This window comes from Rhea americana, unplaced genomic scaffold (genome assembly GCF_003343005.1).
Source record: "Rhea americana isolate MKP2758 unplaced genomic scaffold, rheAme1 scaffold_5, whole genome shotgun sequence".
Classification (NCBI taxonomy): Eukaryota; Metazoa; Chordata; class Aves; order Rheiformes; family Rheidae; genus Rhea; species Rhea americana.
In genome coordinates this window covers 13,135,657-13,162,453 of record NW_028186645.1, presented here as the reverse complement: position 1 = coordinate 13,162,453, position 26,797 = coordinate 13,135,657, and the positions used below count along the sequence as shown (strand labels likewise).

General features: G+C 45.0%; 1 protein-coding gene across 10 annotated transcripts in view; it reads left to right on the top strand.

Annotated features, from left to right (window-relative positions):
- ADCK1 (aarF domain containing kinase 1) overlaps positions 1-26,797 on the top strand; it is an 86,058-nt gene that overhangs the window by 28,803 nt on the left and 30,458 nt on the right. For 9 of the 10 annotated variants that reach the window (XM_085317604.1, XM_085317607.1, XM_085317606.1 and 6 more), the window contains 2 exons: positions 5,322-5,525; positions 26,028-26,186. In XM_085317604.1, the coding sequence (XP_085173730.1) occupies positions 5,322-5,525; positions 26,028-26,186 (363 nt within the window). The remainder of the gene's footprint in view (positions 1-5,321; positions 5,526-26,027; positions 26,187-26,797) is intronic. The other variant, XM_085317611.1, reaches the window with a different exon arrangement.

The window sequence follows — 26,797 nt, the reverse complement described above, 5'->3', positions numbered from 1 at the left end:
GAAGCTAACAGTTTTAATGCACAATCCCCATTTTATTATAATTATTAGCTTCACAGCCTCTTTTAAAATTCATCTGAAGCTTTTATATGATTAAAGTCTTCAAGGTTATTTCTGGGAACGTCCCATCTTGGGAGTGCATTTCTCTTTTGTAGCTGTGAGTGAAGAGCAGGGCTAGGGTAGGCTGCTTCTCATCATCTTGCCGCATGTGGGGAATCACCTGTGGCTTGAGCAGAGTTTCTTTTCTCATGTCCAGGTTGAGTACAGGTGAAACAGTAGCAGGCAGCCAGGTGGTGTGGAGCTGCTCCTACTTAGCTGTGCAAGGGTGCTAGGCAGCACTGAGGTGCCATCCTAGCCCTGTTCCCACAGCAAAATCCAGCCTGATGCCCTTTGTAAGGTATCTTTGTTTGCAGTGTTCCTAGAAGCTGCAGCCATCACCAGGAATTTCTGGTGACTTGCATGTTATGTCTTAGATTAATCGCTTTTCAGATTTTCTCTCTGCGTTCCTAATCCTCATTTCATGTTTTGCCAGCTACAAGTATGCCCCTCAGAGTTGGAATGACTTTTCTGAAGGACTTTTCGTTTGAGGAATTATTTTCACCATTTCACCTTCATGTCTTTAGGGGCATTCCTGAGCCCTTTTACAGAATCTGTCTCCAGATACTCAGGTTTGTACCTGTATATTTTACCTTTGGTACTTAGTTTCTTCTAAATTAATTACTTTTTTTTTTAAGACCAGATTAGCATCAGCCACATTCCTGACACCTGTATTTTTGATACTCCAAAGAGCAGCTCTTTGCCAAGGTCTCTGTGAGTAAAGACTCTTTCAAAAGTATTTAGAATACTTGAGAAGCCAGATCTGCTTGTACATCAAGGATAAATTAAAAAATGTCCCTGTGCACCTCTACTTGCTGAGTGCTTCATCCTGTATGTGCCTGCTCTCTACACCTGTAAGTTATTTCTTTTATTATGGCCCATATGAAACAACTTTAATAATCAAAGTTAATTCCAGTCTATTTAGGATTTTGGCAAACCATATGGGTCTGATAGCCTCTCTGTAGGCCAATGGAGAATGTATCCCACTGAAACTGGGGGGTGGGGGGTGAAAGAGAAGCCCATGTGGACTGGGGAAGGAGTCATACATACATGCAGACAGGTAGGCATTTGTAATCCAAATTACTTCCCAAGGGAGGCTTCTTCTTGGTAATTCCCAGTATGTGAAATGTTTCTATTCCTTGTACTGTGATTGTGGGCATGCTGCATATAAGTCCATATAAGTCCATGTCTAACTAGCTGCTGTTCTCAGCTCTTCTCCCTGACAAGAGTAAGAGTCCAGAGTGTGTTGCTTGTGCAATGAAGAGCGGTATCTTGTGAGATTTCTTGGAGAGAATCTCTGAGCTGTTCCGGGAGGTTTTCATTTACCCTGCAGTTTCTTGTTTGTAGGACAGGAACACGTGGGTACCGTGTCCAGTACTGTTGACCCATATTAACAGATAGCATCAGGAATGTTTTTCTGCCAGCCTCCTGGCCAGGTTGATAAGAAAAGAAACCTTGGAAGCTGTATTCATAACCCCTCTATGTTTTCAGTGTACTCCTGCCTCTAATGTAGATTGTGCTTTTGTAAAATAAGGTAGATTTCCCTCTCCTAAGACAAGATTATCTGTATCTGTAATTATTTGTAGGGTTTTTGATCAAACTCTCTCTGACAGAGACAGGGGCTAGCATTCCCTGGTCCTTATATCCTGCCAGGGCAGCGAACTCTTAGAACTTCTAGGTGCACCATGAAAGCACTGTGGAGGATGTTGTGCATGTAGTTTTTGTTCTTTTTTACTCCTGGAGCCCTCTATAAGGAGTGCCCTCTTCTTTCTTGGGGAGGACTGCTGTGTCCATGGGGCAATCTGGGTCCTCTACAGGATAGGGAAATTTGAGAGGCTTAAATTTCCTCTGTCCTTGTGCTAAAGGAGTAAGGTCCCTCTCTGCCTCCTTCACAGCAATGACAGGCATGAAAATACACCCTGCAGCCAGCCAAGTATGTCTACATCCGGTTGCATTTTCAGCTGCTTAAGTTTTCCATTTTGCTGGCTGCTTTGGGTCATTTGCCAGCCAATCCCCTGGGTGATCACTGTGGGACAGGTGAGTGCTTTGGTGCCAGCACCTCCAACCTGAGCTGGCTGATCCCTAGCACCATGTTACAGCTCCAGGACTGCTGGTGCTTTGCCCTGAGTCATGCAGCAGTCTGGGGCCTCTCCCGGGTTTCTGCTGTGTCTGTGGGAGGTGGCAAGGCCCCAGTCTGGCCCTTGCTCAGTGTGCGAGTTTCTGGAGTGCATCTGCAAGGAGCCAGGCCTGGCACTGTTTCCTGCCCAAGTCAGGCAGCTGCACTCAACCTGCCACCTCCAGGGATGCTGGACTGCCACAGCTATGGCTTCCCCTTCACTGCCAGGGTGGGTTTTCTGCACTGCTGGAGGCAGAGTGTGGAGGGCAATTACCAGAGCTGCATAAAGCTATTTCCTTCTAATGGGCTGAACTCCTTGTGCTGTGAAAACTACCCAGCTGGGAGGTTTGTCAGCCAGCTCTGGCTTGCTCCCTGCCTTTGCCTTTCTCTTTCATCCCATTACTTCCTCCCTGCTTTTCTTGCTCATTTCTTTTCATGCTTTCCTTTACTCATCCCCTTTTGGCTTGCTTTTGCCCTGCCCCCACACAGGGGAACAGACTCTGCAGGAGCCTGCTTGTTACAGGAGGAGCTTTAGAACAGCCGTGTGAAATACAGCACACTAATCCAGGAGACTTCAGGGAGTGCTTATGGGCACTGTGGGTGTTGTACATCTGAGAATGCTTTCGAGCAGGTGATGTGAGCAGGTGACACACAGGTATGTGTGTGTCTCCCCTCTGTTTTGAGATAAGCTTGCTCTGCTGGTGTGAGTTACACTTGTCTGTGTATGCACATTTAGGGGAGAGAGAGAGAAAGAAAGAAAAAAATACATGCCCGTGTGCACATGTGAACATGTCAAGTCTCTCATACTGAGTGTGAGACTTGCATGTTAGGCTTTCTCTTCACACTTCCCTCAGCCTGTACTTCATGTGCTGCAGCTCAGCAGTCAGCCTGTCCCCTGACATGTTCCCTTGTGGGGTACACACAACTTGTTGTGCGGTAAGGTGATAAGATGCTACACTGCCTGATGCAGAGGGAAAAAATGAGTGTATATGTTTGTGTGTTCCTGCACATGTTTTTTTTTTTTTTTAATTAAATTTTTTTTTTAATTGTTCCTCTCTGCCGAGTAGTCCAAGGCTTCTGGTGGTGTCCATCACCACAGGATCATGGTGTCTTCTGGGCTGATGAGGTTGGCAAACAGAGAATTTGACCTTCACTGACTTCTTGCACAGAAGCTGGAGGAATTAACAGCCTCCATTCAGATCAAAGAATCATAGAATCAGTAAGGTTGTAAGGGTCCTCTGGAGATCATCTAGTCCAACCTCCCTGCTCAGCCAGGTCACCTAGAGCATGTTAGACAGGGTTGCATCCAGGCAGGCCTTGAATATCTTCAGAGAAGGAGACTCCATAGCCTCTCTGGGCAACCTGTTCCAGTGCTCCGTCACTCTCACAGTGAAGAAATTCTTCCTCACATTCAGGCGGAACTTCCTGTGGTTCAGTTTGTGCCCATTGCCTCTTGTCCTGTCACACGGGACACCTGAAAAGAGTTTGTCCCTGTCCGCTTGACACCCTCCCTTCAGGTACTTATACACACAGATAAGATCCCCCCTTGGTCTTCTCTTCCCAGGCTGAAGAGGCCCAACTCTCGCAGCCGTTCCTCATAGGGGAAATGCTCCAGCCCTCTGATCATCTTTGTAGCCCTRCACTGGACTCTCTCCAGTAGCTCCGTGTCTCTCTTGTTCTGGGGAGCCCAGAACTGGATGCAGTACTTGAGATGAGGCCTCCCCAGGGCTGAGTAGAGGATCACCTCCCTCGACCTGCTGGCAGCACTCTTCCTAATGCACCCCAGGATACCATTGGCCTTCCTGGCCACAAGGGCACATTGTCAGCCAGCTAAATATCAGATATTACCAGCTGATGGGTGCAGAGTTGTTTTCTGCAGTTGATTTGCTTAGGTTTATTAATGTATCAGGATAAAGTTATCTGAAGTTTATTAATGAATATTGAGTATAACCATGTCCTTGGCAGGAGGCTTTTGTAGTGGGAGTAATAAAGGCAGAATGAATCATTGTCACTAAAGGATATAGTAGCTGCTCTGTTCTTGAGACACAGAATGAACTTCAGGAACTGAAGACTAGGGCTGGCAAGTGGTTGGCAATAGGCTTTTTCATTTGGTGGCTGCTCTTTGGCCAGTGCGAAGAAAGCTGTTGAGTCTCCTAACTCCTAACTTTTAGAAAAAACACTGCTATGGTGAGCTTTGTTGACAATGTGAGCAGCAAGAGCAAGATGTGTCTGGACAGGAAGGTGTAATTTCTCCTGATGCTGCACTGGAGTGAGGTGAGGAGGATGACACACTGATCACCTATTTTTTGCATCACTGCCAGATAGTTTTAATCTTTTTTTTTTTTAATTACATATTTTTAACAAACTCTCTTTCCAAGTTCCTGGCAAGCCATTTGAACTGGGCTGGTATATGCTGTTTTCTTTCCACTTGAATCCAAAGCACTGAGAGTCTATGTAGTCATGGTCCTGAGTTTTGCTTTTTGACAAAGAGTTCCCAAATTAGAATCACAGAATCAGTAAGGTTGGAAGGGTCCTCTGGAGATCATCTAGTCCAACCCCCTGCTCAAGCAGGGTCACCTAGAACATGTTAGACAGGGTTGCATCCAGGCAGGCTTTGAATATCTCCAGAGAAGGAGACTCCACAGCCTCTCTGGGCAACCTGTTCTAGTGCTCCGTCACTCTCACAGTGAAGAAATTCTTCCTCACATTCAGGCGGAACTTCCTGTGGTTCAGTTTGTGCCCATTGCCTCTAGTCCTGTAGTAGCAGTAGATCATAGTGATAAACCAATCACTAGTGTTATGGGAGATATGTTCTCTGTAAAGATGTGTCACAGGATAGAGCCAAGAACTAGTATCCTGCCACTGATCGTGGTACATGAGCAAATAAGTCCCTTTTATTGTGGAGCATCTTGTCCTGGTCTAGTTCAATCCCTTCTGAATCAAACCAGAATCCTAGTGCTTAGCTGATACATTAGATCATGATGGCCAAAACCAATCAAGGAAATCCCTGGTGTGCTTTAATATTGGGGGAATAAAAGGGACATGTGTGTATGCATGTAATACATTTAATAGGTGGCAACAGGGCTTGGCTGATGTTCTGGTCTCTCTGCAGGTGCACCTGCGCTCTGCTAAGCGCCTCCGGGAGCTGTGCTGTGCCAACCGAGGCACCTTCATCAAGGTGGGGCAGCACCTGGGAGCACTCGACTACCTGCTGCCTGAAGAGTACACCTGCACCCTCAAAGTGCTGCACAGCCAAGCCCCACAGAGCACCAGGCAGGAGATTGAGCAAGTCATCCGTGAGGATCTAGGCAAAGAGGTAAGAGTGACTGTTGGTTTCTTAGGTGTCAGTGAGCCATGTGCAGCTGGAGGAAGGAAAACAGCAGCAAGGAGGTGCCTGCTGATCCTCAGCTGTAAGAGATTTCAAGGTAGATGTCTCCTTTTTGCTCCTTGGAGAATGCCATGCAAATTTTACCTGCCTATTGATAGGCATTGCTGGCAAGCTTAGGAAAGGAGAAGATAATAGAGGAGTAATAGAGTGAGGACTGTCAGGAGCTGACGGGCCTTAGCAGAGCAGCATGCCCAGGAGCTTGTGCTCAGACTAACAAGGTTGCTGGACATCAGGTTGGAGGGCCATAGGCCACACTGAGAGGGGTGCTGTTTAGGACTCTGATGCTATGAGAGAACTGTGTGAGGGGAGGCTGCTCTCCCCTGGCTTTACTAGACCAATTCCAAACAGCACTGACAGCATTTTACTTCTTCAAGCCCCTAATTAACACCTCAAAGAAAAAAATAAATAAATCCCTTTAATAGTAGCATAAATCGCTTTTGGCACTTGCAGTCAGGTAACAGGGAAGTCGAGAGGCTGTGTCACAGTTAACCCTCAGCAGCCCACATCACTGAGATCAGAGGAGGGTGCTTATGTTCATTAGCTGTAAGAGCCAGTGTTTAGCAAATATATCCTGCTTCTTTGCATCTTGTGCCTTTTGAGGAGAGCTCCCCTCTCATTCCTGCCCCAGGCTGAGGAGAGGTGTTTCAAGGACCATAGCTGACATAGTGAGAGGGAGGGAGGAGGCACCACTATGCAAAGGCAGTTGCAAAAATTCAGGATGGAAGGAGAGGAAGACAGGAGGTTAGAGAAGGGAAGCAGTGTATACATGTGTATCAATTCATTTAAGGAGGTGTAGGGGGCTATTTTGGGATGTTCTTGGCCCATACTCTCAGATGGGGAGGAGGTACAGTGGGACATGCAGCAAGTGAAATATTTGGACATGTTCAGTATATTATGGATGGATTTGGATGGGGTAGGTCTGCCTAGGTGCAGTTCTAGGGCCTGCAAAGTATCGCCTGGTCAGGAATTACAATGAATATTTCCCTTCAGTTTAATGGCAGGGTTAACATCAGCCCCTGACCTGCCTTCCCTTTGCCTATGTGAGACCAAGGTTCTCCCTATCTCAGTGCTACAGGCTTGTAGCACAGCTAATACAAGCTGTATTTCATAGTTCAGTGGCTAGATGGAGCTGAATAGGCTGTGCGCTCTCTGCAAACCCCTGCTGCTCTGTGGGGCTCCATCCAGCAGCCTCCCCTCCACAGGAGCCATCCCAAAGTTAGCCCTCATTAAATTACAAAAGCAGCCTCCCTCTGGCTCTGTTTGCGCGACTTCTCTCTGTGGCTGAGCAGGGTTCTCAGAGATAGGCCCTCTTCTTTTCTCTCAATTTTTTTTTCACCTACCACTGATATATTCTGATTTGCGCTTCCCCGCCCCCGTATTTCAGGAGCTCAGTGCCCTCCATGCCTCATTGATTTGCAGTGAGGTAGCTCGAATCCAGTCTCCGCAGTGGACTCTTAGCATTCACTTCACCCACATGGGTAGTGCTTGGCAATATTTAGTTTTAAAGAGACAGAGAGAGGGGAAAAAGAAATGGAAGGAAAGAGAGGGAATGCTGAAGGAGAGGAAGAAAGCAATGGTTAAAAAAGAGAGCATGAGATGGGCAAAAAAAAAAAAAAAAGAAAGAAAGAAAGAATTGGGAGAACCTAATGCACCAAAATTATCTTTGCTGGCACCCAAAGGATTTAACAGAGTTACTTCAGGAACAAATTTAATTCCAGCGTAGCTATGTCCTCGTTACATTTTAAATACAATATACTTAGCTGAAATACAGGTGGAAGAAGGGGCAAGGTAGCATGTCAGAGCAGTGGGGAATGCAGAGAGAGATCCTGAAACATTCTCCCGTGGTACCAACATGACACCTGGGAACTTGCAGATGAATTCAAAAAGAAGAAAATGACACTGAGGAAATCTTCCTGGGGGACATAAGCCTGACCCTTCTGCTTTCAAATTCTATCACCTCTAACAGACACAAGAGCAGGCTTCTCAGATGTACCTAAAGTATAGGCAATTAAAAAAAGAAATTGTATACAGTTTGGACCAGTGCAGACTGTAGGGGGAAAATAATAACTGGAAAATACAGTTTTTCCTGTGGAGAAATGTAAGAAGCTGGCAAATGAAGCAGGAACTTTCAAAAGCACTTTAAGATCAAAAAAGCCAGTAAACGTATAGGACCATTATATCTTAGACAATTAGAAAGAATCTGTCTCCTGATGTGACCTCCTCTTGAAAATCTTATCAGTAGCTTGGATGTTTGATAAGTAGGGAAGGTTTTATGGGAAAATTGGCCCAAATGGAGAACATGCTGATAGGACTGATCTTTAAGCCAAGACAGAGTGCTTGTGAGGCACACAGTAGTTCGACACTGCTCTGTTCTCACCATGAAGGCTTGTGCGGCACCTTACTGGTGGAGGAGCTCTCACTCCAGGCCAGCAGTATGGCTAGAGACTTCAATCTGCAGCATTTAGTTCTGTTGCAGGAGCTAATGGACTAATTTAATGACAAATGACATGTTTTGCTGATTCAGTACAGAAGGAGAAGCAGAATACAAGCTGACTATTGGGTTGCCCTGTCAAACCCCGTTTTGAATCTATGGCAATATCCATGTGTACCTATCAGGGATTATTAGGATAAGAATAATCAGTAGTTCCCAGTATAGGTGTAGTGAATGAATGCTGCTTTCTAATTTCAGCCACAGTGGGTTGGCTGAGTGATAATAGCAGATGATAATTCTGTTGAGTATTGTAAGCAATAAGGCAGGGGAGAGGGATTCTCGGGACAACATAAATAGTAATGGTGGGAGAGACTGCACAAATAAACATTTACAATGACTCTTGGAAGTATTTTGTCAGTGAGATGATAGAGCAAGGGTCTTTAGGAGAGATGATGGAGATACAGACAAACTGGATGGATCCCTTGGATCGATTGGGAAAAGCCATAAGAATGGCTGACGAATTGGGAATGAAAGCAGCTCACCTAAATTTATTTTCATCATATTTTCTCTTCATTGCTTGAGCAAAGTCCTGAAAGTATTAAAAAAAAAAAAAAAAAAAAAAAAAAGCTGACTGTTGAAAATGAATGAGAAATGCATGTTCCCTGCCCCACAGTTGTCCTTTTCTCTGCATGGCTATTAATGACACTAGGAAAGATACCTGGTTAACTCTGTAACTCAGCAAGGTACATGCAAGAGCAGAGCCAAGCAACTTCTGGCGAATGCGGAGACCGGACATTTAGGGAGAAAGATTGGTGAGAGGTTTTGGAAAGAGAATCTTCAAGAGTGGCTGCACTTTAAAAATGCAAAATTGCGTTTTTGTTGCTCTTTGAAATTAGAAATGGTGAAGGAACAGTTTTGCCAGCATTGGGATTAAGGGCACTTCCTCCCTCTTGGCAGGCTTGTTGGAAGAGGCTGGCTTATGGCTCTGCGATGCAGAGATGTAACACAGGTGATGCCAGTTTGGTCGCAGACCAAAGGTGCAGAACACATGGCATGTCTGAGTTCAGCCAAGCCTATTCTGACAGCGCTTTAATAGTCTGGTGGAAAAAGCTCTCTGTAGATCTTTGCTTGTGATTTTTCATGGACAGGGTGCTCAGAGGAGCTAATCACTTGCTGCTAAGACTGATCAGACTATTGAGAGACTCCCTGCTGAAAGTTCATCTGCTTTTCTCTGCTGTGATCTTGGCCATTCCAGAGCTTCTTTCCTTGTAGGACTGAGCAGCTGCAGAATGACTTGACAGCTTTTACAGCTCTGCTCTTCCTTGTTGTCTTTCTTTTGTTTGGCTCCAGTGCAATCCCTAAGATGGCTCTGTGGATCTTACTTCTCTTCTGCCGTGCTGTGATAATGAGTTTAGATACTGTGACTTCTCCTGGCTTCACTGCATACGCCTGCCTACCCCAGCACTCTCTCTTACCTCTTTCTAGTCCTGACATACCTCCTGGTTTGCAATCATCCATCTGGTCATACTGCACATCCCGTTAGGCTGCTCTTTCTGTAAGCAATGTTGGTATAGCATGGAAGTCTTTGCTCTGCCAGGGATGGAGAAGGATGGATTGTTTCCCTTCCTTCTGGAACTGTTTATCAGAATTTTAAGCTCTGGCAAGGCATATGCTTACTTCTAATCTGCAAAACAGTTGAAGCGGTGCTCCACCATGCTGGAGAGCAATTAAGCCTTCAGCAGGGTGTTATGCTGCATGCCCTATGGCATCCAAGTTGTTCCCAAGGGAATATGATCCATTTTCTGAAGCCAGCTCCATATGTTGCCCTAGAGAAGAGTCTTTTACCCTGCTAGATCACAAGGTCTTTAGGTCACGATGCTGCATATCACATTATGGCCCCAGGAAGTCGGTTCCCAGGCTGACAGTGTTATCTAACCCATCCAGGATGCCAGGAGATGTGCTGCACTTCCTCCATCATTACACATCCTTGTGGCAGAGTGTTTTGCACAAAATCATTGATGCCTGCTGTGATCACTTGCACAGTTTTATGGAGCTGTGAGGGACTGATGCCAAACAGCTCTGACAAAAACGCTGTATATTCTGTTGCAAAACCTTCAAGCCCAGGTCTCCTGTTGCTTTTGATCTTAGTTCTGTCCATGGATACCACATTCCAGCAACGTTGTGTGTGGGTGGTTTTTGAAGTCAGCCTCCATGTACACGGCTAATAGAATCATAGAATCAGTAAGGTTGTAAGGGTCCTCTGGAGATCATCTGGTCCAACCCCCCTGCTGAGCTGGGTCACCTAGAGCATGTTAGACAGGGTTGCATCCAGGCAGGCCTTGAATATCTTCAGAGAAGGAGACTCCATAGCCTCTCTGGGCAACCTGTTCTAGTGCTCCGTCACTCTCACAGTGAAGAAATTCTTCCTCACATTCAGGCGGAACTTCCTGTGGTTCAGTTTGTGCCCATTGCCTCTTGTCCTGTCACACGGGACACCTGAAAAGAGTTTGTCCCTGTCTGCTTGACACCCTCCCTTCAGGTACTTATACACACAGATAAGATCCCCCCTTGGTCTTCTCTTCCCCAGGCTGAAGAGGCCCAACTCTCGCAGCCGTTCCTCATAGGGGAAATGCTCCAGCCCTCTGATCATCTTTGTAGCCCTGCACTGGACTCTCTCCAGTAGCTCCGTGTCTCTCTTGTTCTGGGGAGCCCAGAACTGGATGCAGTACTTGAGATGAGGCCTCCCCAGGGCTGAGTAGAGGGGCAGGATCACCTCCCTCGACCTGCTGGCAGCACTCTTCCTAATGCACCCCAGGATACCATTGGCCTTCCTGGCCACAAGGGCCCATTGCTGGCTCATGGTCAACTTGCTGTCCACCAGCACTCCCAGGTCCTTCTCTGCAGAGCTGCTTTCCAGCGGGTCTGCCCCCAGTGTGTACTGGTGCTTAGGGTTATTTTTCCCTGGGTGCAGGACCCTGCACTTGTCCTTATTGAACCTCAGGAGGTTCCTCTCCGCCCAGCTCTCTAGCCTGTCCGGGTCTCTCTGAATGGCAGCACAGCACAGGTAACTAGATGTAGGTTAGCAAGGTTCTGCTCTACCTCCTGTGGGTTTGGTTGCCCATCACAAGAAACCTCCTCACACTGTGTGGCAACCTGCATCCATTAACTGTCAGACTTGAGGCTGGGCTGTGAGGACCATTACCCTGACAGCATGAGGGGCTGCTGTGAGCATAGGGCTGGGAAGTGGGAGGGGAAAATTGGCTCTTCTCCTACCCCTCTGCATACCTCTCTCAGTAGGCCAATCAAAGCTTTCAAACAGCTGTTAATAAAAAATGTATTAAAACTGTGATGAGGAGTAAAAAAATTTCACTTTTTTCAGTAACTTGGGATATAAAAAAGAGATTTTTATCGATTAGGAAAAGAATTTTGGCCATGAAAAAGTAATTTAAAGAGTCTGAGATGGATGACGAAAAGCATTAATGTCACCCAGAACAAATGGGCCTTCATTACTCAAATGCAAGGCAAGAGTGGCTGCCTGCACAGATCCTGCTGCTGCTGCAGCCTGCGCCATGCTCTGCTACCCCATCTCTAGGGAAGAGGCCCCAGCCGCTGGCAACTCTCAGTGTGACCCCCCCTCCATTCCAGGCCCTTGTGCTGGTGGTGGCTGCCTGGGACTTCTGCTCTCCTGCCAAGTGCAGGTGGGGAAAGCAAATGAGAAATTTTGTGGCTCAGGCTGCAGACCTTGATTGTCCCTTGTGCCCTACTATGTTTGCAAACACCAGATTGACTGACCTAATGTCAGGTCAAGGACAACCTGGCATCCTTTTCACCAGGAGAGCTTTGGGACAGGGTTACTCCCTCCTCCAGAGCATGAGAATGTTGTTTTCTCTCAGCGTATAGTCCCTGGAAGGGGAATCTGGTTGAGTCCTGCTCATGGCTGCCTTGGCACTCTATCCCCTAATCTATCTGCCAAAACCTTCCTTCACTTGTGCAACGGGGCTTAGTCTCCTTTGACTTCCTTTGCATTAATTGTTTAACCTATAGGAGTTTAGACAGTTGATTTTCTGAGGGTTTTTTCTTTTCCTTTTTTTTCTTTTTTTTCTTCTGCAAGAAATTGAAACATTTGAGATCAGAAAATGCCATGGGGAATGGCCTGGTAAGGTATAATTCTGATTTGCAGGCTCAGTGGCTTTTTTCCTTTAAGTTAGAGATTCTTTAGGTGCCTAGGTGTTAGTCTATGACATAGCTGCATGGAATTTTTTGACTCATGAAGTCCTACTTGAAGATGGTAGGCTACCCAGAATGATCTCTTTGGTAAGATTTTCCTGAAAGTTTTGATGACACTGGAGTGCTGTGTATTGCTCTGGCACGTTGGCAGTCAATGCACACCACGGCTGTGATAGGCTGTGTTGAGTGTCCATGTCCTGTGGAGGTGCTGGCTGTGCTGTACACACCACTGCAACCTGGCTATAGACAGACACTGCCTCTCAGCACATATTTTCTGTAAGCTTTGTAGTGCTTTGGTTTTACAGGATGCATTGTTCAGAGCCAAACCTATGAAGCTGTCTGTGACAGCTGAAGTAATAAACTCACATGACTCAGTGTAACGTACACTCAAATGAATACAGTGCTGTCCTGCTGGATGTGTGCCACACACCTCAGCACTCTGCTCTTGTGTGCACCCTACCCGTGCACTCAACGCTCAAACACCCACCCTGGCACTCTCCTTCCTCTGCCTGTCTGTGGATGGAGGATTTCACCCACCATTCCCCTTCCAGGAGCCAGGCATACAAATATACTTCCCTGTGCCATCTCCTTACCCTTCTCTGCCAACCATGGCACAGATTTTCTTGCCCATCAGATGTGACTATCCCCACCTTTCCTAACCGTTTATCCCAAAACATCCCCTCACCACCCTGTATATCCACATGAACCTGCCCACAGACCTTCCTCCCACCCTTCCCTTCTCTCTTACACTTCACAAAGCCCCTAGGCTTTAAAAGCTGAATCAGAGGCATTTAAGATGAGGTACAGGTGATGTCTGTTCCCAAAGGTCCCTGTATGCCCTCAGGCCTGGCAGCTGGTTATTTCTCACAGGACTGCTGCTGTTGTTCAGGTTTACTTGCTGACAGGACCCTTCGGGCATCTCTGCAGTCCAAAGCAGAGCCTCCCTCTGCCTGGCTGTGACCGACACTGAGCCTGTTGTCTTGAGTCCATTGACCCTTTTCTACTCTAGTTTCAGCCAGCATGTGGCAAAGATGCATTTATACCCAGAGTCAAAATGGCTTTGGAAATACACTTGCTCCTGGGTGCTTTCTTAAATCATACCTTCTTGCTTAATGTGCCTACTAGCACCATTTCTGTGATGTTTCTTCCTTCATGTGCTGCCCTTGCTCTTTACAGCAAGCTGCTGGCATCTGTAGCACCAATATGTCAATAGCTGTTCCGCAGGAATTTGATCAAGGGGTTGTGGGTGTCTTGGAGACCCCTACATGTCTTACTATGTGTGTAATTCAGGAAAAAATGGAATGGGGCGAGGGGAGCGGTGGGATTATTGTCATCTGTTACTTGTAAGTGCTAGCACTCAGTGCTCTGTTCACAAATGAGGAGTCTGCTGTGCCAGGTGCTGTACAGGTGTGAGTGTAATTAGCTTCTGTCCTAGACAGCTTACAATCTCTGTATAAAACAGGAGACAGCAGATCAACTCAGACAGACTGCTGAGTGCAGAGACCATCCTGGAGTACTGGTTAGATTAAAAATAAACCACGAAGCTTTGAAGGTGAATGCAAATAGGCAAATTTGATCAACAGAGAGAAGAAATTATTGGAAGAATATAAACAGACAGTGGTACAGTCCAAGGGATAAGACAGGGCAGCAGTCTTTTCCCCTTTTCAGAGTAGGCATGGGCCAGGCCAGGCTGTGTTTGTCAAACCCAGCAGAAGAAATGTGTTTCAGAGTTTGAGAGGATGGTAACCTGGACAAGAATTTTAACTGGGCTATAGAGAAAAATGTTTTAGGTGTATCATGCAGGAAGAATATGCAAGATTTGGACTTGGTCTGCAAATGAGATTTAGAAGAAGGTTAATGTTGGAGACAATACCAAGGTTGCAGGCATGTTTGACAGATGTGGTGACATTGTCCATTGTGGTGAGAAAAGAGGGATGGTTTGAGTGACAGCATAGCTAAAGCTGTGTTCCCGATGTTGAATGTGAACAGCTGGATGAATATATGAAAAAAGGTATTTGAGAGACAGGCTGAAACTGTAGTTTAGATAGAAGTAGAATGATCTAGCATACAGTGGTAGATCTAGAAGTCACTAGAAAGGAGATGGGAATTTTATGCACAATATTTTCCAGAAGTGGTGGGGGAAGAAGGGACTGTGGGCAGAACTTTGTGGACCATCTCCCAAAAGTTGGGAGAGGGATAAGGAAGATGCTCAGACATGCTGACAGAACTGATAGAAAAGCAGAAGGTTGAGGAGAATGATGATGAGGAGCACGCTTGACTGTGCTAAAGGCACTTATGGAGAATGAGGATGGAATACTGATTCTCTGTGCCATAGCTAAAATCTGTCACTGGAGACTTTGGCAGTCTGTAATGGAGTGGACAGGGTAGGAGCTATACTGGAAGAAAGCCCAGCTCCAGCTGAGACAAAAAGAACTCAAGGTGATGGCAGAAAGCACAGTGAGGTCAGTGGTGAAAGGGAGATGGGGCAGAAATTGGAGACAAGTGAAAGGCGCAGATGGGAAGTTTTAGTTCTTATTTGTTAAGACAAGGTATCCTAAAGGTGGTTTGTATTTCAAGGAAAAGGAGAGTGGTAAAGGAGTGTGTGAGGGAAGGATGAGAGCAAGTGTGAGGGAAATAAGTTGATAGGATAGAAAGAGGTCATAAAGTCAAGTAAAAGGATTAGAAAGTATCTGCAGGAGTCAGTTCTCTTCCTTAGATGCTACAGGGATATTCCTGCTATGTTAGCAAATTCAGCTCTATTCCTAGGAAGCTGAAGAGATGTGGGGAACACACTGATCCTCAAAGCCTAGAATTTCAGTGGGAAGGGGCCACCATCACCCCTCCTGGACTATAGAACAAGATTCCCATCAGGCAGGTGGGATATAGAAAGAAGGGTTTATTGGCAGAAGAGTGTTGTCTCCTGCCGTGCTCTCCCTGTTCCCCAGCCAAACAAAGATGATCTTCATTTGTTAGTGGGAAAGGAGGGAAGAATGAAGGAGAGTCCTTTCAATTAAAACAAAAATGTGGCTGGTGGTAGGAAAGCTGTGTGCTGTCAAATAACTATGATTCTGATCTGTCTCAGAGATTGACGTGTGTCCATCCTCACAGACATTTAGGAGAGAAGCAGGTGAGGTAATATTTCTCCAAAAAGATCAGGAAAAAAGAATGCATTTAATGAGCATTGTTCAATTCACATTCAATCTTTTATCAGCTCAAGATAAAAGATCAAATTAAGAGAAAGGGAAGCATTTGAATGTGTATGGGGAGGGGGTAAAGCATGGGCAGATTGAAGCATCTGCCCCACAGCCTGTGCAGTACTGAAGGGAATGAAGGACTCACAAGTCACTGGCCTTTGTTTTCAGCATGATGAAATAAAAGGAAGTGAACAGGAATATGTACATATATATTTGCCTTAGCTTCACTCTTTGGTGCATGCATAGACTGCATAGACTAAGGTGTCTGTATCATGCAAAACAGTGTGCAGTGACATTATTTAGTGTGCACTTGGAGAGAGCTTTATCTTCCACCTTCTCCCTGCACAAGTGTGTGTAGTTGCTGGTGGATTGTGAGTTGGCTTTCTGGACCAGGCAACACTGTCTGCTGTTGGAGGCAAGTCACAAACAGACTGCACTGTGGATCTTGTCCAGTTTCCTGCTAAACAATAGGTTTATTCTGGGGTGGTAAGAAATGGGATGCTGAACAGGGCATGTCATTGTACTGATCAACTGCAGTTGAAAGCAAGACATGGATGTTGTCCTGATGGCACGTGTAGGGTTGGAAGGACTAGTACTTTGTTATCGTGGAGGGAGATCCTGAGGAAATCACTGATTTCACTGGTGCTCCTCTATGGAGAAATCAATTGGACTTGTAGCTCATCATTAAAACTATGATGCAGGTTCTAACAGCAGCATCTTTTTTTTTGGTAATGGACTTCAGGGAAGGAAAGAACTTGTTGGAAGGTAATTCTGAGTGTGGGATGGCAGGTGTGTAGGAAAGCTGTCTGCACTGGGTGCAGGGAAGGTGATTGAGCACTGGAACAGTTTGCTTAACGAGGTTTTGGAGTCTCCCCTGCAGATATTCAAAACCTGCCTGGATGTGATCTTGTCTAACATGCTCTGGGTGACCTGTTTGAGCAGGGGGGTTGGACTAGATGATCTCCAGAGGTCCCTTCCAATTTCAACCATTCTGTGATTCTGTGAAGTAGGGTGGGGTGGTTTGACCAGTGGTGATATTCATACTGGTGGCTGGTTTAGAGATATCCTGACTGCTGTTTCCTCTCTCTGTTTTCCTGTATGTGCTTATGCTGGCTAAGATGTTGTGCAAGCCTTGCAGGTAACGTCTGAACTCTGCTTTCCCGCTGTCCAGCTCAATACCTAATGTGATGTCGCTTTGCTTTGAGTGTCTTGTGAAACCAGCACCTGGACAAAGAGCAGCTGAGTGAAGCTCAGCATAGAAGAGATGTGGTGATGCTAGCAGAAAATCTGTATACCTCTCGAGCTGCTGAGCTAGTCTGTTAATCTTAGCATCCTTTATCTCTGGAAGCTAGTAGGACACCTGATAGCTTCACTGGTAAAAAGCATTCATCTCCTTGTAACAGGATGTTAGATTCTAGTCTGGCCATGACAAATCTTGCTTTTATTGGATTGGATATTGCAGTCTCCTTTTTCTATAAATAAAGCCAGTATTTACCAGCTTACCTGCTCAGCAGCGCAGTTGCTGGAACCAGCTGGCCTGGTTTGTCACAGTATGACCTAACTTGTCATTGAACACAGATGGGCTTGAGATTTCTGTCCTGATTATCTAACCTGTTGTAAGACCTGTCTTGAGTTACTGAACCCTCCAAGGGCAGCTGTTTCTTAGCAATGCAGTGAGATTAATAGTTGACATGGGAGGTGCAAGGCTAGGAGAGGTAAGACTCCCTGAAAGCTGGCCTAAACTGTGGGTTGCTGCCTGATCCTGACCTGGGCTAGTGGCCAAACACATCTTCTGCTGGCAGTTGATCTAGAGTGCACTTTTTCACGTCACATTCATGCTCTGGAATTCAATATCCCTGGAGGCAATAAAAACTCAAGAAGAATGAGGTTGCCATTTCAGCTAGGTTATAATGATCAACAATATATAAAAGGATTCTGGTTAGGCTTTCAGGGCTTCAGTGATTTTGACTGTGGGAGCCATGGGTAAATAGCTCCCCTTCAGGGAGGGGAGGAGATCGGGCCCACCTCTCAAGTGGGATATCGGGAGCTGTGCATCAACTCTGTGTGCTTACTGCTATTTCTACCTGTTACTGCTGTCATCACTGGGATTGGTTTCAATCCGAGATGAGTGATATTCTTAAATACTTTGTCTTAAAGATTTGACCTCACTCAGTAAAAATGAAGATACTTGAGTATGCCTGAGCAGAGACTGTTAAGCATGAGTAAATAGGGACGGAATAAAAGGTGCTTTTTCTCAAAGTTATCACTCTGTAAGAATTAAAGATGTTGCAGCAAGTATTGACTGATACCTATTGCTGAACAGCTCAGTGGATGGCTATGAAAGAGAGGGTGTCTGCACATAGGCTTTCACACTGCTTTACTAGGCAGAAGACCACAGAAAGAGGATAGTTGGGCAGAATAGGAAGTAAGCAAGATCCTGAGTGCTGGGCAGTTGATGGGCCTACTTTGGTCTCCAGATGATGGAATAAAGGACTCTTGCTTTTGCAAAGGCTTGTTCTATAAGTTTCATGCATTTGTGAATAGGAAGTGTTGTTGATGGGAACCCGAAGTGAGATTCTCAGTGGTATAGCTGGTAGTGGGCTACAGAATGCTGAAGTGTTACAAGATAGAGAGAGCAGGGAAGGATGAACTTCATACTCAAGCTGGCTCAAAGCTCTTTCCCAGGGAAACCAATGGCATGGTTTGTTCAAGCTGATCAGTACAGGGTATTGCACATAACCTGTGCTGGCAGGGGGGATTCATTAGGAGGACCTTAAGCATTTGAGCCATTCCCCCCATGGTCTTTCCCCAGGAAGGTAATCTGTTTTTGCAGCTAGGACTGCTACCAGTCACACTGCACAAAGTGTGCATTGACCTGATGAACACCTCCACCTTGCTTTGTTTTCATCAGAAAACACCATTTCTGGTTTTGCATTTGTTGCCATTGGAATGTATGTGTGTGTGTGTGTGCGCGGGGGGGTGGGGTGGAGGAGTGACAAGGTGTTTAATAGCGTAGCGTTGCAGGCTGTATCTGCAGTAGCACCAAACGGGGTCAGGTCATAGACCTGAACTGTGGCATATGATTGTCATACAGTTAAATTATTAGCATGTGCTTTGTACTGATTCTGGTGTAAGCCAACATGCATTCTCCTAAGCAATTGCCTTGCAGCGTAAAGAAATGATCTTGAGGTCTGAAATGACTGAAATGTACCTATGCAGTAAAGATCCAAGACTATCAGTGCTGGGTAAGAGGAGCGGTAGGGATATCATCCAGCTGGTGAATAACAGTGATAAAGAAGCTACCCTGTGTCATCTGGGCCCTTGCAGCTTTTTCACCTTGTACTGTCACCTCCGCAGACCAGGCACAGAAGAGCTGAGCTTAGATGTGGCTTCTTGCCTGGTAATAATTGTGTGCCTACCCTAAAGTTGGTGCTTATTGAATGCTTCTTTATAGCGTAAACACTGCTGCTAACTTAGTAGATAGTGCTCTTTCCTTGGGTCACTGCACAGCTGCAACAAGTTGCAAAGGGCACTGTGCTAGCAAAGGTGCCCCATTTCATGTCAGTTTTAAAAGTGGAGGTCCTTGTTTTACATGATGAACCCATACAACCAGGTCAGACAGCCCTGGTTTTGTGATATTGCAGTGTAGCATTAGCAATGATTAGTCAAGTTGGCCATGACCATCATGCCAGAATTAAACGCTTACCATCACCAGATAAGGTTCTATGTCTGTAGCTGTGTATGTAATAAATGCTGTATACATCTCTGACAGATATATTTTTAAAAGATATTAAAGTTACCAAATGGGTCCCAAGAAGATAGAGGAGGACAGATTTATAGCTGACTGGACAACCGTAATTCTGCCCACGTTTGTATGGCCACTGCAAAATGCTATGGCCTGACATCATGCAGGGAGAGCCAAGGTTAGAGCTCAGCTCTTCTGAATTTTAAACTGGCACCTTGTATCTCCAGTGTACAAGGCACGTTGTATCTCCCATATCTTTCCCATCCTGTGCACTGATTGAAGTAGGGATTTTGTGGAATAAACTGTATGTAATTGCTTCATTGTGTCAGGGTACATGCACATTCCTTTTGACCTGCATTTCATTCTGATGTAGTATATACCTACATAGTTATGTGTATATGTAATATGGACACCATGAAATTCATTCAGAAGAATGTCACTATTCTGTACATACCTACAATATTATTTAAAAGTTTGAGTTAATAAACACATGCTCTTGACAGATGTGTTTAGGACCTATCAAATAAGCWTGGCATTCTTTAGTGGATGAGAAGTCCATTCAGCTTTCACTGACTCAAAAAAACTTTCTGTAAATCGTGGGCTGTTTGTTCTGACGTTTGATAAATTGTTCTTCATAATCCATTGTCTGCTGCGATAAATCTAATCTTTTAGGTTTGGTGTCTTAATAATTCTTGGAGCAACATTGTGACGTTTTGTTTTTGTAGAGGGGATAGAAAAGCTGGGATAATGGAGAAAAAATCCTTATTTGGTGTCTGGGAAGTAGATCTGTCTACTCCAAGAAAACATTTTCTCATGCCTAGAACTCTGGTCTTGCAGACTTGTAGGGTTCAGTAATTCCACAGTGCCATGGATAGTTATGTATGTGTTCTTGAAAAGGTTACCAGACTAGAATGAGGTTGGAGCTGGACCAGAAAAGGCATTCAGTTTTGAAAGCAAATAGGGTCCTAGTGTCGGTAAAGAGAATTGCAGAAGTTCTTGCAGCCACAAGCCTTAAAAATGTGGTATCAGACCCAGAGCTAAGTACAAGGTATGCAGCAAGTTTCAGTTATTCCCTCATGTGAAATAGAGGGAACACAGTACTAGGCGATGCTAAATTGGCAGCTGCAGGCCCCAGAGCTTCTGTGGGAAACCTGCTCTGTTCCCAAAGTGAAATATTTTGGTCTGTCTTCCACCAGCTCTGCAAATCCCCCTATCACAGTTCCACTGGACTGTCTCAGCTGGGAAGTCATAGACAGTATGAGCCAAGTGTAAATCTAGAAGGCTCCTGCAGACTGAGTTTGCTTACCTTAGCAGATTGCTGTCCATGGAGTCATGATTCAGAGGGGAGTTTTTGGTGCCATCTCTATCATAGATGGGAAAAACAGATGAGTAGAGTCACTTTGTCAAGGGAATTCTGGATTGGAGAATCACGTACAAGGCAATGTGTAGAATTTACTTACCCTCATGTTCTTGCCTTCTTGCCGTCAAATTCCTCCATTGATCTTTCTTCCACCTGTATGATCCCTCTTGTCTTGAATGGATTTATACATGCTTCCCTGTGTACATCTTCCTGTGTTGCTGGTTGGCATCAAAATGCCAGAAGCAGTTTCTGGCCATCCCAACACAGCACTGTCATCATAGGGACCCTGTTGCCTCTTTGCCTGTGATGACTATCCTGGAGGCAAGAAGAGTTAATCCTATGTTGCCTAGTCTGAAGTAGCAAGGCATCTCACAAATTGCTCTCTCTAAATACAAAATATAAGACTGGGGAACAATTATGCTGTGCTGTGATCAGAAGAAGTGATCTGCTGTGAAATCATGGAGGAAGCTTTGAATGTTTAAGTGTGCTTTGCTTTTCAGTGATAGAGGAATAGCACTATTTCTGCTGGTCCTTCTTTTGTAAATAGTTTTGAGCAGCTGTGGTGTGTGAAGCTTTGGAGCACAAGCAAGTATCTGGAGGTGGCCTCTGTGTGCTGGGGGCCCTCAGCTCCTGCCACTTATTTTCCAGATGCACTGGGCCCTGGCAGAGTCTGGCAGGTGGGCCTCTTCATTCTGAACCCACTTCTGGCATATTTACACTGTTTTTGGTAACAGAAGCAACCTTACTGTCTGAAAGTTGAATGACAGGCATTTCATGAAGATACACTGTTACCAGGGCTCAGGGCTTTCCCTGGAGACTGGGGCACTTCTAGCTGTGGTTCCTCCATGCCCTCTGCACTCTCAGTAGCTCACAGTAGCTTTCTAGCCTGCCAGACAGCAGCTAAGTCCTAGCTAGCAGCAGATTGAGTAATTCCTCCATTTTCCATCCTTCTGTCATTGAGACTAGTTAATCTGGTGGGAAGAACTGCTGAAGAAAATAAGATGGCTGTACTGATAAGATCAAAAGCTGAAGCCACTATGTCTCCAACTGGAGCTGGCATTGGCTGAGAGGGCTATAAAGCATGACAAACTTTCCCTGTTATGATCTTCCAGCTTCCATTAATCTGATCATTAGAGATTTCCTGGGCCAGAGACTGTGTCTTGGTGTTTAATAACTTGTGATGGATTTTCTTCATTGATTTGTCTAATTGCTTTTTGAATCCACCTACACTTTTGGCATTTACAACATCCTGTGGCAGTGAGTTCCACAGCTTGCTTAGTATGTGGAAGAAAATATTTAATTTTGCTTGTTTTAATCCTGCTACCTGCTAATTTTGTGTTAATAGACAGTTGCTGCTTCTGAATTCTTTCTGTGAAGTGAATGAACATTCCCAGTCACATTCTCTGTAGCAGAAGTGATTTTATAGGTCTCTCTGACATTCCCTCCTCATTGTCTCTCTTTCTATGCTGAAGAGTCCTTTGAAGTCCTTGAGAACATTTGAAGGCAGTCTTGAAATTCTTTGGTGAAGTACTCTCTTCCCCTGGGAAATGTTGAGCATTTGAAAGTGTCATCAGTGACCTATCTATACTAGACTGATTCAGCTTGGCAGAGTTGAGGGAAGATTCTCTGTAAGTGGGTGTAGAAAAACAGAATTTTCAAGACCCTCCTGGGTACTGTTGGAAACCTTCTGGATAGGACCCATAAACGCAAAGTATTCTTATTTTGTCCCTGTAGTGGCCTCATTCTGGCTGCACTATATAAAGGGTCTGGAGAACCATGCTGGAATTTATACCCATGTGCTATATAGCACATGGATATAAAAAGGTTGTGATTAAGAGGCAATATATTCCAAAGAAAATTAACTAGCAAGATATGCACATTTAGTATGCATTGTTTGGAGGTGAAGACACCAGGCTCCAGCCTATTCAGGGCATCTGAGTTAAATCCCAGCTCTGCCAAAGGCTCATCAGAACATGCCAGGCAGGTCACATAAGGCAACGGTTTCAGAAAGGACTTTGATTTAGGAGCTTAAATCCAATTGATGTCCAATAATTTCCTACATGTTTAAGGACAGGATCCTCAAAACTAGTGAGGCATTCTGGTGGTTGGCATGGAAACATCTCTAAGAGCTAGTGGACTCCATAAAACTTGGGCAGAGCAGTGGGTAGTTTGGGAAGACACTTTAGCATGTGAGGAAGCATCTAGGTGAAAAACAGGGACACTAGCGATACATGAGCTTGTATGGGGCCTATGGTGACTGTGCACCTTGTACAATGACACTCCAGGCTTAATGAGGGTCCCTAGGTGCAACCTCAGCACAAGTACATGCTAATAAATCTCTAAGTAGACCCTAGAAGAGCTTTTATATCTGCTGCCTGAGGTATGAGTACTAATACTAACATTCCTGAAGAGATTTTGTATATTTTAAATTAAAATGTTTAATTCTTTAGAATTAAACAACCAGGGCTGTTTTTCCAATCATGGAAGTACAATGACATGTGCATTTGCTGATTGAGCATGTGCCTGATGGAGATTTGGATAAACAGAAGGCTAAATGAGGGAAACTACCATGTGCGGGGACACTGCTCACCTTTGCAGCTGTAAACCTGCAGCTGGCTGCCCAGCTCATTTGAAAGAGTAGCCCTAAAGTTCATATTCTCTCTTTTAAAACTTAGTTAAACCTGCCTGGAAACTGGGCTTGCTTCATTTCCTGCCAGCATTACAGATGGTAACAGCCACTTTGATAAGTTGGTCTCCTCTGACACCAGCTGTGGGCTGAAAAAAGCATGGGAGTCCCTTAAGTACTATGTCAGATAGACTCCAAGACTTTATCTCAGCCTCACACCCGCTCATGTAGTGTCCCAGCTGTTATACGCTCCCTCCCCTCTACGCACTCTCTGTGGTTCTGCTCCTAGAGAGGCCATCAATTCTCTGGCCCTGTCGTTGTCCTTGCCCTTACTGCCCTAGCCTGGAGCCTGTGAATGTGCACAAATTTCCCCTTGAATGCCAGCAAGAGTGCTCATCTGGCTTCAATTGACGTGACCACTATCCTGGCTTGTCTTGATTAACAAGCTTTAAAATAAAATCCTTCTGCCTAAGAGACTTTCAAGAGACAGCTTTTCTCAAATTACATTTCCTGAGCAAACCTAGCCACAGAAGAGTATTGTATGTATTATTCCTGCTGGAAGTAATATGTGAAACCTTTTTTTTTCCTTTCTTTTTTTTTCTTTCATTTCTGCATGCATTTAGTGCTGGTAAAAATGGTTAGATTGACAGTGTAGGCAATTAAAAGCTTTTGAAATCACAGAGCAGGTGGAATTTTATCCCGTTGGTATGCTGTCTCACCACAAATGTATCTTACACAGAATTCATGCTACTGAGCTCCCAACCTCATACTTTAATCATTGGAGGAGGTTACCACCCTTACAATAGATAGTCCAGTAATTTTGGCTGGTACTCTAGTCTCTAAAGACATGCCTTATGATACGAGGATGTAGGGTAGTGGAGGAGATGAGGAGAGTCCCAGTTTGACCTCATGTGGCAAGTTCTCTATTTGTATTCTCTTTCCTTATGGAAGAAGCATGGGAAGTGAATTCCTTATGGAATCTTGTAGTCCAGCATGCTCCAGGCCACCTTAAGAACCTTAGAGAGAACCTTAACAGGTTCTCTCTTTATCTGACAGACAAACATCACCTGAAGGTAAAAGTCCCTGTGTCTTGAACACATGTCTTCTGAACCATCTGTCATCCTGTAAGTGTTTCTTTCTTTATACTAATTTGAAAATAGATTCTAGAAGTCAAGTGAACTGAGAAAAAAGGAAAGAAAGAGAGAATGGGGAAAGAGAAAAACTTGTTTTTTTTTTTCTGTTGAGACAGGATGGTCAATAGGTTTGAATCATGGACCTGCTGTAATTAAAAAATAACTTGTCATTTTTAAATGCTGTTGTTTTACTTAATTGATTTTTGCCACCAGGACCAAATGGAATTAAATAACAGACACCTTCCTAGTGAATTAGTGGAGGCAGCTGAGTCTCTGTTGGAATCTAATTGCTGTGAATGCTCCAGTTTGCTGCTTGTAATAGTTTTCTGTGGAAGGTACAAGGAGGAATAGGAGGGGGCTCATTCCTTGGCAGCTGCAGGAGGGAATGGGTTGCTCCTTATATAGTATTTTTCTTCCCTGTCAGCAAAAAGAATATTTGTTTAACATTTTGCATGAAGGCTCAGCTTAAAATGGATTTATTCATATTTAATTACTAGCTTACTTCAACTCCCATCTTTAATTACCTTTTAAAAAGCAAGTTACAAAAATGCACTGACTGACTTTCTTTTCTGTTGCCACAGAAATTACAGGCTTCTCAACTGCTCCTCTGAAATTGACACTACTGAGGGAGAAGGGTGGGACAGGTTCCCCTTGCTGCCTCTTCTGGGTACCTCAGAGCTTGTCTGCATCATGCTCTGGAGAGCACAACAGAAATCCCTTGGGTAGTGTTATGTGCACTAGCTCCTTGTCCAAAGCAATGCTGTGTTGACACTACGTCTGAGCTAATTAGCTGTGCCGAGAGGCCTGGCTAATCAGCTAGGGTGGTATCACACTACTGTGGGTATAGTGATCCCAGAGTCCAAACTGCCTGGTGCTGCTTGGAGAGTCTTTAGTGTGGTGCTTCATAATGCAAGTCAGACTGGGCTTTGCCCATGTTCCATCCCCTCTCCCAGGCCTGTCTACGTTATGTTCCCTGGACATCGCTCGGGTGAATCAACTTCCTGATCTGCAGCTTTCCCTATAGTCTAGTCCTGAGTTTCACACTGAGGGCTGCTAATGCTTCTCTCTCCTGCTCATAAAATGCTTTGCTATATCCAGCTGGTGCTTTTTTTCTGAGCTGAGTGCAGTGGTCACCTTCATTCAATGAGTGAGAAAACCCATGAAACATGTTCAGGCCAAGTCTCTGGAAGTGCAAACTGCAATTCAAGATATGCCCAGACAATCCAGCCCTTACTACTGCTCCCAGTCATGTGTTTACTTTCACCATATGAGTTGGCTGATGCTGTACTGCAGAGGAATGTGCACTGTCAGGTATTCAGGAGGTGATGGTGGGTGGCATTTAAAATGTGCAATAGATTTGCATGGAAAGGGGCAGCTGTCAGCCTTTGCATCCTGTGAACAGCCAGAGGTGCTGACCATACCTGCTCTACCAGGCTTCAGGGCTGCCTGGAGGGGCTACCTGACGTCTCAGATGAAATATGCTTTTGGGGTTCTGATACAGATTTCTGTAAGCACAGTATCTCCAGGGGCAGTTCCCAGTGTGGCAGGCTTCACTGGGAAGCCAAGCAGTGACAAGGCTCAGGAAGGGGGACAGAAGAAGGATGGAAGGGCTGAGCCTGCCACCTTTGGCATGTGTTGTATGTGGTCTGTGAGCAGGGGTTTCCTTAGGATAGTCTCTAGGACCCCAAGCTGACACCTCTTTTTCTTCTGACAGATCAAAGAGCTCTTTGCAAGTTTTGAGGACACTCCCTTGGGAGCAGCATCACTAGCCCAGGTTCACAAGGCAGTTCTGCAGGATGGAAGAACAGTGGCAGTAAAAGTCCAGCACCCAAAGGTCCAAGCTCAGAGCTCCAAGGATATTTTGCTGATGGAGGTAGAACTACCTGATGATTTCGTCTTACCAAGCAATTGCTGTGCAAACATGTCATGGGCCACATTCATCCGTGGTGTGAAAAGGCATAGTAATACTGACATCTGGGCAGAGTGACCTGGATCCTGTAGCCTTGAAACCTCCACAGAGATAAATGCTGATTTACAAGAATAATAACAAAAGTTGGTGAGGTTTGCAGTGAAGGAGTAATGTGTGATAGGAGAGACTGGAATGGCGAGCTGCAGGGGTGAAGAGACAAGAAAGTGAGAGGGTGAGAGTGGAGGAGGGCAGGAGAGACAAGTAAATTTGAGAGAAACGAGAGTAAGTCCATATGAGATTTAAAATTTAGAGACTGTGTCCAGAAATGTCTCCATTGGCTGTATGCCTGTTAACTGTTGTATTTAACTTGTCTCAGCTCCCCTTGCAGTCTGGGCTGTGTTACTCAGCAAAAATTGTTCTCCATGATCAGCATGTTTTTCAATTTAGTTCTCATATGTATTCAGCAGCAGCTGAAATTACTGTGATTCAATTCTAGTTCTTTATCAACTGCTTAATGCTGAGATGATTCATGCTGAAAAAAAGAACATTGAAATATGGAAAGGGTCACGTGACAG